This window comes from Paramacrobiotus metropolitanus, unplaced genomic scaffold, assembly GCF_019649055.1.
Source record: "Paramacrobiotus metropolitanus isolate TYO unplaced genomic scaffold, Prichtersi_v1.0 Parri_scaffold0000154, whole genome shotgun sequence".
Lineage (NCBI taxonomy): Eukaryota > Metazoa > Tardigrada > Eutardigrada > Parachela > Macrobiotidae > Paramacrobiotus > Paramacrobiotus metropolitanus.
The window spans coordinates 171769-187032 of record NW_026570374.1 but is presented as its reverse complement, the minus strand read 5'-3'; the positions used below and the strand labels follow the sequence as shown (position 1 = coordinate 187032).

The window sequence follows — 15264 nt, the reverse complement described above, 5'->3', positions numbered from 1 at the left end:
GTGCAAAATTTGAAGGAGATCGGTCCATAATGAGACTTTTGGTACACCTGAATGTACCTGAATGCATTTAAACTTTTTGGGATTTTCTAAGAGTCATAACTCCCGAACCGGATGTTGCGCGCACAAACGGTTTTCACGCCAGTGTATACGAATTATCTGGCTACAGAATGTCATAAAACAAGAGAAAATAGGGTTTAGGAGTGCGCGAAAGTGAAATATCTATATTTCCTGCATGTACACGATTTTGGTACCATGTACCGGGCCACTTCCCTTAACTGCACCTTCGATTGCCTATTACTGCTGACAACTAGTACTCACCATCAGACAAATTGTCGTAGGCGTATGTTTGTGTACAAAACTACGCATAATGTTATACCGAAGAACGGCGGTTATAATTAATCGTTGGCGGCTCATCTACGTAATTATATCGGTGTATTCACGCTGAATCACCGGATGCCGATTGCCGGTACATCAATCAAAAGGTCACAATAATACGCGTATCGTTATTTGAACTCGTACGGTCCCTGTTAATTCCTCCTTTCGCACAACTCCGATTCCGTTCTTGTGACTTTACTGCAGGAGAATAACCGAACCGAACTGAAACCGTTCAGTGTTTGACCGAGCATTCGCTGAATCAGTCCCCTCGGAAATCCCTGTTCCAGCACCACTTCCCTATGCCACGGGAAATGTGTGAAAAAGCGAAACTTTCTCGTGCTGGCGTATCCGGCGCGTGCCGGTATCCGTAACATGTTCCGAGCAAGAAACACGAGCGCGTGTTCAGCGCGAACCCGAGTGGGCATAATTCCCGGGAATGTACAGTACATGCGCCGCTTGTCAGGATCGCGCTCTTCGCCACAGTGGCGGATGTGCTGGCGCAGCGTACGGCGGCGCTAATTGTCGTCGGATGGGATATCAATTGCCGCTGTGTCCCCTGTGTCAACACTTATTCGCAGCTGCCGGCACAAAGCACCTCTCCATAAACAAACAACCACCTTCTTCCTTATCGATCTCCAGGCGAAACGCTTCCTACACAATGCCCGCCGTTAATTCTCTGGGCAAATATTTTCCCGGCTTTTCGCCCGAATCCATCTTCACCGGCACTTAACCTTGGCGCATGTATATATAAAGAAGCACTTTCCCAGTTGACCTTTCCCGCGACAAACACTGTCTGTGTGCCGTGGCGAAAAGGCCGCTGTTTGCTCAGCACACACGGGCGTTTATCCCGTTTATCCCGGCCGCGTCGCTCGTCGCTCCAGACGCGCTATGCCCCACATCCGTCCACCGACGGCGTCCCGCATTTATCCCGCATCCTCCCTGCCGCGTCGCCCGTCCGCTCTGCGCAACCGCGCCAGGATGATCATGCAGGAGAAGCCGCCGCCGTCGCCGGAAGTGAAGTTCTTCCCGGACGGCAGCCAGCCGACGCTGTCCTTCCTGCGCCACCTCAAGCTGTACATGCGCTTCATGCAGTGCTTCGGCCTGTGCCCGTACCGCGTCGACGCCCTCCTCGACTACCAGACCGCGCAGCTGGACTGGCGGGCCGCCGCCTGGTCGCTGCTCCTCTTTATCTCGCTCGGCCTAGTGCTGCTCCCGTGGCCGGTGGCCGGCTACGTCCTCATCTACCGCGCCGACCTCGAGCGCCTCGAATTCTTCGCCATCATCAGCTTCCTCTTCCGCACCGTCATCTTCACTCAGGTAAGGCACAAACACGATCATTGCCGAATACATCGAGCGATATGTGCCAGCTCCCGAATCTTATCCCCCTTTACATTACCGTAACATCAAAATCTAATACATATATGCTGGCTTAATATTTTGTAGGGCCTTTTCACGTTATAAGGTAATGTCGAGAGATACACTTATAAAAATACCGTAATACCCTTGGTTTGAAATACAAAGTAGCAAGATACCGTATTTATACATACGTGCATATAAGTAAACGACTGTGTTTTATTCGACAAGAGCCAGTGCACATATCGGTATGTTCCACAGATTTACACCAGTGAAAATTATTAAAATTTTAAACATTAAAAGTAAGCGACATGTGCCCCATATTTTGTAACGCGTGTTTATATTAAACTGACACCGAGCGGCGAAATACATATCTATATGCTTCGCTCCCGTATTTTCCAGTCCTCCGTTAGATTAACATTAACGTACATCGAGCGATGTACAATACGATTGTGTTTCATATAAACAAACGATATAATATAATATGCCCTGATTTCACTAAGCCCCTACATATCGAAGCGATGTCGAGCGATATAATACTGTATTATGCTAGGTTTAATATTATTTAGGGTCCCTTAACAATAACATGGCGATATACAGCATGCAAAGATATATGTCCCGTATTTTAAAGAGCCCCGTGATATAAAACGGCATCGAGCGATATACAGAGTATGCCAGCCCTCGTTTGTTGGAGCCCTTTAATATTAAAGGTGTAAAGGTGTTTCCACCTCATATACTAAATTGGAAACGATGCAGAGAAGATTAGCATGGCCCCTGCGCAAGGATGACACGCAAAATCGTGAAGCGTTTCCAAATTTTTCCGTTTGGTTAACTTGTTAATGTTTTTTGATTTGTATATATGTACCTCGTTATCATGCAATAAAACGGTAATAATAAAGTGACATCGAGCCATATATGCTAGCCCCCGTTGTACAGGGCCCCTTAATCCTGGCCATCACCGTCACCAAGCTCCGCCACATCCCGGCGGTGATCCAGCAGATCCAGACGGCGCTAGCCGGGACGCAGAACACCCATTCCAGCCGCACCATCCACCTGACCACCTACGCCGTCCTAACCTGGAACTTCACCTTCGTCCTCAGCTGTCTCCTGTCCTTCTACTTCAGCTTCCGCGAGATCTCCCCCACCTTCAACGAAATCGTCCAGGCCTGGCTGCAGGGCATCCTCGGACCCTCCGCGCACATCATGCCCTTCGCCTGCTTCCTCATTAACGGATTAACTTTGGCCTTCTGCCTGTGCTGCGAGGCCTTTCCCCTGGGGATCCTCCTGGTGTTCCTCTTATCCACCGGCACCGGCTACGACAAAATGAAGGAGGACCTGGCCGGCATCCACGCCGACAGCCAGAGCCGGGAGCCCGGCCGCAACACCCAGGTGATCGCCGCCCTGGCTGGCATCCGCCAGCGGTACCGGCTGCTGCAGTGCTGCTTCGTGGAGATCGACGGCATCTTCTCGCACCTGATCCTCATCAGCGCCCTGCGGGAGGTGGTCGGGTTCATTGCGCTGCTGGGGGCGGCGCTGCAGGTGGAGCGGCCGCGGGAGTCCTGGGAGGAGTCGCACGATACCGTCTCCGTGGTCGACCGGACGTCAAGGACGCTTATCTTCGCGTTGGGCGGACTGGGACTGGCCAATTTCGTCATCAAGGTGTGCGCCACGGTGTCCATCCACGAAAAGGTCAGTAACACCGTGGTCACCTTTCTTAACCAAATAATATTAAGAAGAATAAAATAAATATACAATAAAATGAATACATATAAAATTAAACATACATCGAGTATTGAATTAGGTACAATCTGTGCGTGACGACATGAAGCGTATCGCGGCCGACACGGACATGGAGGACGTGCGTAGTGAGTGCGAAGTGTTTATTAGCCGGTGCGACTACAAGGACGGCTCGGTGTCGGCGGGCGGGTTCTTCCACATCACCAAGGAATTTATGTTAACGGTGAGCACGTTCAACACTCCGGCTGTGCAATAAGTGTAGAGTGTAGCCGCTATACGCTGTATTACATTATAGTGGGCGGAGCTGATGATCACGTACGCCGTGCTGATCTACCAGACGCACGACACCAAGACGGACATGCGCGAGCTGGCCTCCAAGTCGCAGCTGCACGAGCTGCGCGTGCAGCTGGAGAAGCAGGCCGAGCGCGTCAACCAGTGCACGCTGGACCAGGCCACGCTCTCGCAGCTCGTCGCGCTCCTCCGCAGCGCCCTCCTCGACCCCGGCCTCAACCTGTCGGCGCCTTCCCTCGACACCCTCCAGCCGGCAGACCTGCACGACGTCGTCGTGGACGCCGGTGACTAATCTGACACCAGCAACGTCCCTTGGCGTTGTGTCATAGTCGACGCTGGTGGCGCCATCCCACTGAATTATGGCAGGAACAGTATTAATTTTAATTAACCGGTTTTATGCCGAATTATGTCATATAAATCGCTCTTAATTACAACTGAATAAAGAATCGCGCTATATGACAGTGACCTTTATGGAGGTTTTGTATATAAAAATGAATACATGACGGTAACCTTTATGGAGGTTATGTATATAAAATCGCAATTATTATGGCAGTTACAACATATTCCCATAATGCATTTTCATTAATCAGGACAAGGAATATATAAAAAATTACAAAGGCACGTAAATTTGTCGGCAATTAAGGGCGCGAAGCACCGGCTTGGTCAATAAACTGCAGCAGCTCCTGTAATTCCGTCTGTGACGTCCCGCCCTCGTCCAGCGCCGTGTCGATATCGGCCTTCAGCTGCTGCGCCGCCGCGTAGTACTTCTCATTCCCCAGGGCCTCCGTGAGGGCGGCGGTCACCGTGTCCTCCGGGACGACCTCCGTACTGGAGCAGCTCGTCCCGGGGATCATCGTCCCGGCGCCCAGCTTGACAAACATCTCCCCGATGGCTTTTTGGTCGGCCCACATGGGCCAGGCCAGCACCGGCACCCCGCTGCTCATCGTCTCCAGCGCGCTGTTCCACCCGCAGTGACTGACGAACAGGGCCGTGGCCGGGTGCGCCAGGATGGCTTTCTGCGGCGCCCACGGCACCACGACGTACTTCTCGTGCAGGACGTCCTCCTGCAGCACGCGGCGGATCCCCTCCGGGAGGTGCTGCTCGTGACCTTTCCGCAGGGACCAGATAAACGGGCGTCCGGTGGCCAACAAGGCGCTCCCGATCCCGCGGATCTCCTCCGGTTTGGGAACGGCCATGGAGCCGAAGGAGACGAAGACGACGGAGCGGGCGGCCTGTTTATCCAGCCACCCGGTGATCTGGACCTCCGCCGCTGGTTTGGTGGGCCCGGCGCGGGCGATGAAGGGCCCGAGGCAGAAGAAGCGGATGTGGCGGAGGCGCGCGTCCTTCTGCGCCTCCCGGAGGTCCTCGGCGTCGATCTTCCGGAAGCTGTTGCAGATCATCCCGTCGATGTGGGACAAGTACTCCGCGATGGGGCGGATCTCCTTGATATTCATCTCGGACTGCGGGAGGAGCTGCTCCCCGGGGGCGGGCAGCGTGTAATACGGGTCCTGCTCCTCCAGCGGACACACTTGGACGGGATCGTTGTAGAGGACAATGTAGCGCGGGTAGTAGGCCGGCGAGGGGTTGAAGTACAGGTAGAGGGCGTCCGGAAGGCGGGTGCCCATCACCGCCGGCGTGATGAACATGTCGAAGATGATGGCGCGGGGCGGCGGCTTCCCCTGGAAGACGCTGGCGGCGTGGTGCTCCCCTTTAGGGTCGACGTACTGCTGGATGAAGCGCGCCACCCCGGGGCGCGTGTAGTTGATGATCATGTCGTGGGCCTCGAGGAAGTCGTCGGAGGTCATGTGGCGGTCGGCGCGAATACCGTCCTCGATGGCCACCAAGGTCACCGGCTCGTCGGCCTGGAGGGAGGCGAACTCGCGGGGGCGTAGGGTGTCGGCGACACTGCGCGAGACGGCGTAGGTGATGTCGTGGTGTTTGGAGAGCTTCCGGCAGCACTCGAACAACGGGATGGCGTGGCCCAGCGCCGGGAAGCTGATGGCCAACAGGTGCAGCCGCTGAACCGACATCCTGAACGGTTCAATTATGCAGGCGATTAACACAAACGGGAAGAAGGCAGCGCGCACGGAGGCTCGTTCCTTCGGTGCCTAGATTACAGCGTGTGTGATTATTCGCTCGCAGTCAGCTGTTGAACTAGCTTTGCCAGCAGCAGAACCGGCCTCTCCGCACTGTCTACCGTGCACTATGCGACGAGCGTGATGGATTACATAATTCTGTCTATGTAGTATGTACGTTTATATATGCAGCGCTGCGGTTTGACATCTATTTAAGCTGATATTTATTCGTTAATACCAATAATGTACAGGAATCGGCAGTTTTTATCTTCATGTAGTGTCATACAAACAGCGCAGTCTGCGCACAACGTACGCGCGTAACCGCGTTAGTGCCGGCATCCGCACAGTATGTATGTACTGAAATAATTGATGAATAAAATAACAATTATGTGTACAGATAAATTCTAATAAATAAAATAAATTCGCTAACATACAGAATAATAATAAACAGAAATAATTGTGCGTAGTGTATGTAATTCGTACAACGATTCTCGGCTATCAGTCGTATTATAATACCCGTATCCGGAAACGCATGTGTAAGTACTCGTATGTGCAGTACGGCATTTGCACATGGATTTTCTCTAGGTAACGAGTTCATTTCCGGCTGTACACACAGTACGGCCGGTGCCGTGCCGGCAGGCGAATAGCGCTTGTTGACTTGGCAGTACATATTTTTACTGTGCTTTATGTACAGAATACATTAGTACATACGGCACGTAGAAAGTAGTCGCTGAGTTGCAGCGGCTGAGAAAACAATCACTTCCTTTCGATTAGATAAACATATGCGACGTTCACGGTTCTACTTAATTCCCTTCTAACATTAGTTGCTGTCAAATATGCTACGTATTGGGACTCTGATGCGAATTGTATCTAGGTCAAAACTCTCGAGTGCGCAACAACTCACGCACTGATTTGTGAGTCAGACAGATTCACTGATAACGCCGCGCGCATTGGTCAGATGGAGAATCAGTTGCTGAATTAGAAAACCGAGCTGTTGAGCTCGGTTTTATAATTCGCGCTCACATTCATGACCGCTTGTCAACTCTTTAAAATTATCTTGCGCTGCTAATAAACGTTCGTAGTGATCCAGGCTGCATTAAACTGCATGTAATTACGCTGTACTTACTGTAGTTCGTCATTAAGTTTTAAGATAATAAGGTTTAATTAATTAACCTTATAATTAGTAACTGAGCGAAAATTTGATGAACTAACTAGAGTCATTCACGCCTAATTAGCACAATTAGCAGCTAATTAATTAGCGAATCTGCCCCGAATTAGTAATTTCGCACCTGGGTTTTTTTAGCACCTAATTAGCAAATTTATTACACATGAAAAAAAATTAATTACATGTCATTAAGCTATGTGGGATTATTTTTCTTAACAAGTTTGCGCTTGTTGTGTTGCGTTATCCATGGTAGGGAATGGCATTGAAGGCAGATTTATTGCAGAATTCACGGTGCTGTCAGATTTGGTGTTTATTTCTACGAGTGTATCCGTTATCAGTGATGGGAACACGTTTCACTTTTTTTCTCTTAGTCATAGCGGAAAAATGAGTAACCGATACGTGCGCAGCAGTCGTGCCGCTGATACACGCGGGCTGCTGATATTTGACAGTCCTAATTGTGGAAAGACCGGCTTCATCTACCGATCACAATACGAAAAATCAGACATCTTTCTCTGTGGGCTGGTATACGGCCAGTGCAGCGCATTATGGTGCATAAGTTATGATTCATAGAGATAAGAACGGGTATGTTGAAAAACGGAGCTGTGCAGCGCGGTATCTCGAATACGTGCGGTATGGTTGTTTTGACCATTCGGAGCGTAGATAAGCTCCGGATCGTGATGACACACGTTACCAGTCGTATCTACTGCGCATAATGCACAAAAAACCTACATAGGCGTTGGAAGATACCCGAATGTCTGAATCTGCGTAATAACGGTTTTATCACGCAGATTAGATGGTTGTATGTCGATGTAACAGTTCTCTAGAATTTTTTATGCATGTTGCCGTTCGGCTCTACCTGTTAATGTGTGACTCGCTGCGGGAGCTTTTCACTTCCATTTCATAATCCGTGCTTCAACTAATTACTAGTATTACTAAACAACGCGTGCATTAATTATTACGTGTACGTACTCTGATTTGCGTAACCAGAGCGAAATTGACAAGGGCATTTAAATTAAACCATCCCTATCAGTAGTACCGAACTACGCGTACCTCGACATTGAATCATAATGCGTTCGCTGCCGGTATTTTACTAATCTACTATACAAATTTACCGTTCAGTGTTCACTATAGAGTATAGTATAAAAGACTGCGGATGTAGAATACATGTTTTGCCAAGAGATTCAAATACGATAATTGCCCTGCTACGCTGAAGCTTAGGTTGTTTTACGTATGTACATAATATTATATTATCATAATTACTGTGTTTATTACATGTGTTACAATAGTGTATTTTTGGTTGTATACTGGAGGTGTGCGATCCGTCACAGACATAAAGCAGCGGCGAAACCTTTGAGAATTTAGGGGTGAACAAAACGCCTTTGAACCAAACTGTATATTAAGTAAATAAATTAATAAATAGAAAGAAAACGGTATTTGGTCAGTTGGGAATTTGGTCGACATCGGCGCGGTTCCAGAAGCGATGGAAGCCGATATTGGTAATAAACTGCTGGTTAAAGTCGGCGCCCGGCATCGACGCGGCCGTCATGAGGACGCCGTCGGGCGGCGCCTGGCTGTCGGACGCCGGGACCAGGCCGAGACTGGCCAGCAGCGTCTTCCCGGAGCCGGCGGCGGCCAGCGGCTTGAGGTAGGCGTACGTCTCGTACAGATACTGCACGTAGCTCCCCTGCTTCTCCAGCGCCGCCGCGTCCCCGCCGTCCGGCACGTAGACGGCGTCCACGACGATGCTGGGCGTGTTGGCCAGCGTCCCGTCGGCCACCACCGCCGCGCTCCCGGCCGCCACGGCGACGCTGCCCCAACCGGCTGCTGAGGATCTTCACGTAGGCGCCGCCCGCCACCAGCGCCGCCTTCATGGCCGCCACGGCGTCGCCGTTGACCCCGTCGGCCACCAGGACGGCCACCACCCGCGTGCGGATAGTGTCGTTGACGGTGTTGAGGATCTCGCTCAGCACCGGCGACGGGCTGACTGTCTTCGGGAAGTCGGCGGTGTTCTTCGGGGGGAGCGCCATGTTGAGGTTGTGCGCCACCGTCGCCGCCAGGCCGGCGTCGACGTTCTCCAGGTTCTGGACGACGGCGTCACGGATGGACTGGTAGGTGACCTTGCTCAGTTCGAAGGAGAAGGCGGAAGCGATGTGGTCCTGCTCGGGCTTGGTCAGGCTCTGGTAGAAGAGCGTGCACTGCGAGAAGTGGTCGTCGAAGGTCGGCGAGCGGACGCGGATCTTCGTGCCGGACACCAGGGTGGGGTAGGTCTTGTAGCCGCGGCTGGGGCTCTGGGCCGGGACGCCCTTGTTTACGGTGTTCACGTCGTAGTTGGTGCGGCCGACGTTGATGGTCTCGCGGTGGAAACCGTCGCGCTGGTTGTTGCGGAACGGGCACACCGGCCGGTTGATGGGGATTTCGTTGAAGTTGACGCCGCCCAGGCGGGACAGTTGCGTGTCCAGGTAGGAAAAGATGCGGCCTTAAAAAAATTAAAGGTCATCGCTCATATATAGGTAGCACTAAGAAATTTCGACGCATGCATATAAAAGACAATCAAAGCTTAACTCATCGTTCTTATATACTGGTATATATAAAGCAGTGAAGGTCATCGCTCATATATAATAAAAGACAGCCAAAGCTTATCATCGTTCGTATATATAAAGCAGTAAATGTTATCGCTCATATAAGGTCAACGCGTATACTCGTATATAAAAGATTATCGTTATATACTCGTATATATAAAAGCTTAAAAAGGTCATCGATCTTAAAATAATTCAAATTAACTTAATTTAACCTTGCATCAAAGGATCCTCAGTGAAGTCGATACCGGGCACCACGTTGCCGATATCGAACGCCACCTGCTCGGTCTCGGCAAAGTAGTTGTCGGGGTTGCGGTTGAGCACCATCCGCCCGACGCGCATCACCGGCACCAGCTCCTCGGGGACGAGCTTCGTAGGGTCCAGCAGATCAAACCCGAATTTGTTCTGGTCGGCCTCCTCGATGACCTGCAGCCCGAGCTCCCACTCGGGGAAGTTGCCGGCCTCGATGTCGTTCCACAGTTGGCGCCGGTTGAAATCGGGGTCCTTCCCGTTGATCTTGGCGGCCTCGTCGAAGAGCAGCGAGTGCAGGCCGAGTTTGGGTTTCCAGTGGAACTTGACGAAGCGGGAGGTGCCGTCGGCGGTGACCAGCCGGAAGGTGTGGACGCCGAAGCCCTCCATGTTGGCGTAGGCGCGGGGCAGGGCGCGGTCCGACATCAGCCAGAAGATGGCGTGCATCGTCTCCGACTGCTGCCCGACAAAGTCCCACAGGGAGTCGTGGGCGGAGGACGCCTGCGGGATCTCGTTCTGGGGCTCCGGCTGTAAACAACCCCGTTAAGTAAAAGGTCACGGAGGTTCTCCGCCCCCATCACCACCCCTACCTTAACCGAATGGACAAAGTCCGGGAACTTGATGGCGTCCTGGATGAAGAAGACCGGCGCGTTGTTCCCCACGATGTCGAAGTTGCCCTCGTCCGTGTAGAACTTGGTGGCGAACCCGCGGATGTCCCGGACGGTGTCGGCGGACCCCCGATTCCCGCCGACGGTGGAGAAGCGGACGAAGACCGGGGTCTGTTTCGTCGGGTCCTGGAGGAAGGCGGCGCGGGTGATGTTGGCCAGGGAGCGGTAGACCTGGAAGTAGCCGTGGGCGGCCGCCCCGCGGGCGTGGACGACGCGCTCGGGGATGCGCTCGTGGTCGAAGTGCGTGATCTTCTCGCGCATGATGAAGTCCTCCAGGAGCGTGGAGCCGCGCGGACCGGCTTTGAGGGAGTTCTGGTCGTCGGCGATGGGGACGCCCTGGTTGGTGGTGAGGACGCCGTCCGCCACGGTGTCGTCCTCGCGGTAGGCGGCCATGCTCTGCACTTTGGCGTTGTCGCACACGCCGTTCAGGCTGGTGCCGTGCATTACGCATTGGCCGGTGTTCCCGTTGTTCCCGTTATTCCCGTTATTATTTCCGGTGTTCCCGTTATTCCCGTTACTGGAGTAGGACGTCTGCTGCGCGCATACCACGCCGATGAGGAGCAGCCAGCCCAACGGCCGGCACAGCCGAGTCATCTTCGATCAGCGTGCGTCTTCGTTTGCCGTGCGTTTCCGGTGACAAAACACGAAGTTGTTACTGCGTTGTAGCGAAACAAAAGTGTCACGCTGCTGATTAGCTTGTCGCGGTATTTGTACGGCACAGCTTGACTTCCATCACAACAACAACTTTTTCACCGCTCGATGACCCCGACCATATATGCCGCCGACATATATGTAACGTAATGTGATGCCGGTACATTTCCACTCGGTTGTACAACAATTAATGCGCGCTTACCGCAACAAAAAATCAATAATAATGTTTACTGTGTAAAAAAACAAGGGCTGATTGATGGAAGTCTTGTACGGTACCTCAGGGCGGTGGCTTAATTGGCACGTTTGCGTTACGCACTCTGATCAGCGCAGTGCTTTAATCAGCGTTTACATGGAGAAATTAAGTCAGCACGGTATAATTATTAATTAATAACTGGGTTATAATATTTATCAATATTTATCGTGTTATGATGGCGTATAAACCTAATGCGGTGTGAGAAGCGATGATTGTAAGAGTAACGAGCAGTGCTGCCGCGGGACAGCGCCCGGTAACCTTCAGCGAGACGATCATACATGCCGCTTTATCCATGTAACGTTAATTACTCGTATTACATATCTATAGTTTCGCTAACAATTAACGTTGAGAAAATATTAACGCGCGCGCCGTCGACAGCTAATGTGACTTGTGAGTGACTGCTTGGAAGTGGTTACAGTATCACTGCACCACCGATATAATAGTGTATGACGCAGAAAATGTATCCCCACATAAAGCTATGACCGCCGATCGAAAACTATCAATGATTTCCAGTCAATCATCCAAATCATAACCGCACCGCGTAATGTCGCGTAAACGTATGCGCACTGACCGGAAGTACTGTACTGTATATAGATATATACAGTATACTGGCCACCAACCAATGTGTTGTACTCGCATCGCCCAGCTGAACAATTAATTTTGTACACAGAGCGAACTAGTCAGCAGAAAACAATCCATCAGAGTTTTCTTTTTGCTGCTGTGCATGTGCAACAGTGCCTGCAACATGTGCCGCATTCCCACGCGTACTCGCTCTGTGCAAAGTAAACTACGGAGAGAAGCTACTGTGCGGATACTCGTACAAATACCCACTAATTACCACACACCAACAGTTCAAAAAAATGCAGCGCGTACCGTCAACAAGCACCGGAAACAGGCTGCCGCATTACCGCGAAACATTTCTCGTCTGTTTGACCTGTATTAATGTATATTTGTATGTGTACATGATCGCTTCTTGTAGTGTGTGCAAAGCAATACGGCGCAGAGCAGACATACACGGTTTTCTCGATACAGATCGCTCCGAATACACACGAGCCATTTCCTTCCGAGTAGCGTGTATTCCCGCGGAAATCACTTTGCTGTCCAACATAATTTATGTTGCACGCAGTCCTTGAAGCTGAACCTTTCCAGTGCAGGAAATGCAGCCACTTCCGGCGCTTGACGCACCTGCAACCGCTCGGTGTGGCAGATTGCGACGGAAAGAAATCCCTGTTAATGAAACGGCGATACTGCCGACACTGCAAAGGTCACCTGATTAACCTGTTGTACTACTAATATTATACTGATAACTGCGGCAGGCAAAACTAATAACGTTGATGTTGGCGCTTGCCAGCAATGGCACGTGTCCTGGCTTATCTTATCTACTGTACGCAGAATGCATATAAGCATTGTACTATGCCGGCTCCATGCGGCAATTTGGCAGCAGGTTATCACTTCCCTTTTCTTATCTTGGTCAATTAATTAAGCGAATTGTCCAACAATGCCGGTATATTGCACGTACATGCTCGCTTTTCTAGAAGAAACCATTTAATATGCAACCGCGTGTTAGTCCGACTGCGACAGTTTGCATTACAACACATCGCCGGCAGCACGCTGCACTGCTTCCTTAATTAAACTTTTTTCGCGGTGTACAGTATTATAATTAAGCGGGGACATGGCGCGCAAGCACGTGTTGGTCATCGTGATGCCGGCGTTCGGGCACTACATCCCGGGCCTGGAGCTGGCCAAGAAGATCGCGCCGCACCACGACGTGACGCTGTGCATCTCCGGCTACAAGGTCCCGGACATTAAGCAGCGTGACCTTATGCCGCCCGCCCCCATCCGGCTGCACGGCGTCGCCGACCACTTAAACTTCAACCTGGACGAGCGCATCCACGAGATGCGCGAGAGCTTCCAGGCCATGGCCGACCTCGACCCGCACTACGAGGCCTTCATCCGCGCCCTGGGGGACCCCTCCGCCGCCGGGGTGGACCTCCCGCCCGTCAGCGCCATCTTCGTCGACGCCACCTTCCCGGCCTGCATCCGGGCGGCGCACGCCCGCGGCCTCCCGGCCTTCGCCTTCAGTCCCTTCTCGCCGGTCTTCCTGGCGCACTACGGCGACATCGACGAGGACACCCCGACCATCGCCGCCGAGTCCTTCCTCGACGGCTCCGTCACCGACCTCACCAAGGTGGCCATCCCCGACTTCATGAAGGCGCAGGCCATCCGCAACTACGACGCCCTGGCCCTGTCCACCGCCATCCTCTTCAACTCCTTCCAGGAGCTGGAGCCCCACGTCATGGACCTTCTGGGGAACAGCCGGCGCTTCGCCAGCGTCCCCATGAAGTTCATCGGGCCGATGCTGCCGACGGACGAACACCTGGACCGCAAGAAGGACCTCCTGGAGCACCGCATCCTCGACTGGCTGGACACCCAGGCGCCGGCCTCCGTCACCTACTTCTCCTTCGGGACCGTCGCCGTGCCCAAGCCCGAACAAATCGCCCAGGTCGCTGCAGCGTTGACGTTCTTGAAGCGCCCCTTCATCTGGGCGCTGCGTCCCTTTTTGCAGGAGCACCTCCCGAAGGAGTACACGGTGTCCACCGCCGACTCCCTGGACCCCGCCGCGCCTTATTTAATTGTGCCGTGGGCGCCGCAGAAGCGCGTCCTGGGTCACCCGGCCGCGGGGGTCTTCGTCAGCCACTGCGGCTGGAACAGCAGCCTGGAGGCGGCGTCCTACGGGGTCCCGGTGGTCGGTTGGCCGATGTTCGGCGACCAGCACGTCAACGCGATCATGCTGGAGCAGTTGGGCGCCGGGAAGACGATCAAGGGCACCGGGGTCATCGGGCGGGTGGTCCCGGCGGAAGAGATCGTCGAGGCCATCCAGACGGTGGCCGGGTGGAGGGAAGCGGGCGACGGGAAGAGCCCGTACCGCGAGACGATGGGGACGTTAGGAGAAAAGGCCCGCGCTACCATCGGGCCCGCCGGACAGTCCACCAAGAATTTGCACAGCGTTCTTAACCAGATTTAACAGGACGTACAGTATAACAAATTTCATTTGGATTAGTTTATTGGGCAATAGCCGCCATAACAACAAAAGTGCAAGCGCCGGCACACTACTTTACAGTTAAAATTTAAACATTAAAAAAACAACCAAAATCTCTATCCAACCAAAATTTCATTTGTATGACAACGTTTTATTTGGCAGTTTTGGCGAAATGATGATATTCTGATTTAAAATTAAGCCGAATTGCTTATACCGTTGATTGTCTTGGGAAAAATTATCTGTGCGGCTCTGACTGCGAATGAACGGGTGTGAGTAAATTCCCACTGACAAACATGATCACTTCCGTTCGATAAGGCGTAATCGGGGCGCACGTCCCGGACTTTATCGCCGACAAAACGGTGCGTCGCGTGCCAGCGCGCTTAGTTGCAAACTTTGTCAGCCAGGGACATGTTCCGCCAGCGGAAGTGGTTATTGGGTAAGAAGAGGGCGCACAGAAGCGGCAGCTGGCGTGCCAAGACGCCGTTAAACAACAGACCGGCTTTTATGCCGGTATTATCTGTACATACTCACTTCAGTCACTTGTTAGCCGGTAAGAATAAGCGTCGCGTATAAAGCGCACTAGACGTAACCTAAGCCCACCTCCCCGTGGCAATTATGCCAACAAAAACCTCTTACACTAGTGAGTCGGCGATGTCCGCCTGGGGAAGCGACCGGGCGCCGTAAAACGCATTTGATCAAGGGAGCAGACAGAAATTCGTTAGACACACGCTCTGTCTAACTCTGCACTTTTGATTAAAAGCGCTGCCCGTTTTACGGTTTACGGCGGACATCGCCGACTCACTACTGACCGATCCCCGGCCGCAACCACAT

The 15264-nt window shown here is 52.4% G+C and overlaps 4 protein-coding genes and 1 non-coding gene across 5 annotated transcripts; 3 read left to right on the top strand and 2 right to left on the bottom strand.

Moving 5' to 3' along the window:
• Positions 1-946: 946 nt before the first annotated feature.
• Positions 947-4254, top strand: LOC129599736 (uncharacterized). The gene is made up of 4 exons (XM_055498045.1): positions 947-1692; positions 2665-3417; positions 3530-3688; positions 3761-4254. Exons 1-4 carry the CDS (start codon positions 1264-1266, stop codon positions 4046-4048), a joined length of 1629 nt encoding a protein of 542 aa, XP_055354020.1. The 5' UTR covers positions 947-1263; the 3' UTR covers positions 4049-4254.
• Positions 2444-2547, top strand: LOC129599783 (U6 spliceosomal RNA). Its single transcript, XR_008691968.1, has one exon. It is a non-coding gene; the product is annotated as a U6 spliceosomal RNA (small nuclear RNA).
• Positions 4209-6011, bottom strand: LOC129599737 (uncharacterized). The gene has a single exon (XM_055498046.1). The coding sequence runs from the start codon at positions 5784-5786 to the stop codon at positions 4395-4397; it is 1392 nt and encodes a 463-aa protein (XP_055354021.1). The 5' UTR covers positions 5787-6011; the 3' UTR covers positions 4209-4394.
• A 2250-nt stretch (positions 6012-8261) lies between these two features.
• LOC129599740 (catalase HPII-like) lies at positions 8262-11230 on the bottom strand. The gene is given in 4 exon segments (XM_055498048.1): positions 8262-8809; positions 8811-9472; positions 9788-10349; positions 10412-11230. Coding segments are annotated over 4 exon segments (2271 nt in total). The 5' UTR covers positions 11084-11230; the 3' UTR covers positions 8262-8434.
• Positions 11231-12955: 1725 nt separating this feature from the next.
• On the top strand, positions 12956-14712 carry LOC129599752 (uncharacterized). The gene has a single exon (XM_055498064.1). The coding sequence runs from the start codon at positions 13066-13068 to the stop codon at positions 14416-14418; it is 1353 nt and encodes a 450-aa protein (XP_055354039.1). The 5' UTR covers positions 12956-13065; the 3' UTR covers positions 14419-14712.
• Positions 14713-15264: the final 552 nt, after the last annotated feature.

Bases quoted from the DNA above. Each gene is read 5' to 3' on its own strand.
- LOC129599736 (XM_055498045.1), top strand. From the start codon at position 1,264: ATGCCCCACATCCGTCCACCGACGGCGTCCCGCATTTATCCCGCATCC. The intron at 1,693-2,664 runs GTAAGGCACAAA...CCCGTTGTACAG, and splicing joins GCACCGTCATCTTCACTCAG to GGCCCCTTAATCCTGGCCAT. The intron at 3,689-3,760 runs GTGAGCACGTTC...ATTACATTATAG, and splicing joins CCAAGGAATTTATGTTAACG to TGGGCGGAGCTGATGATCAC.
- LOC129599752 (XM_055498064.1), top strand. From the start codon at position 13,066: ATGGCGCGCAAGCACGTGTTGGTCATCGTGATGCCGGCGTTCGGGCAC.
- LOC129599737 (XM_055498046.1), bottom strand. From the start codon at position 5,786: ATGTCGGTTCAGCGGCTGCACCTGTTGGCCATCAGCTTCCCGGCGCTG.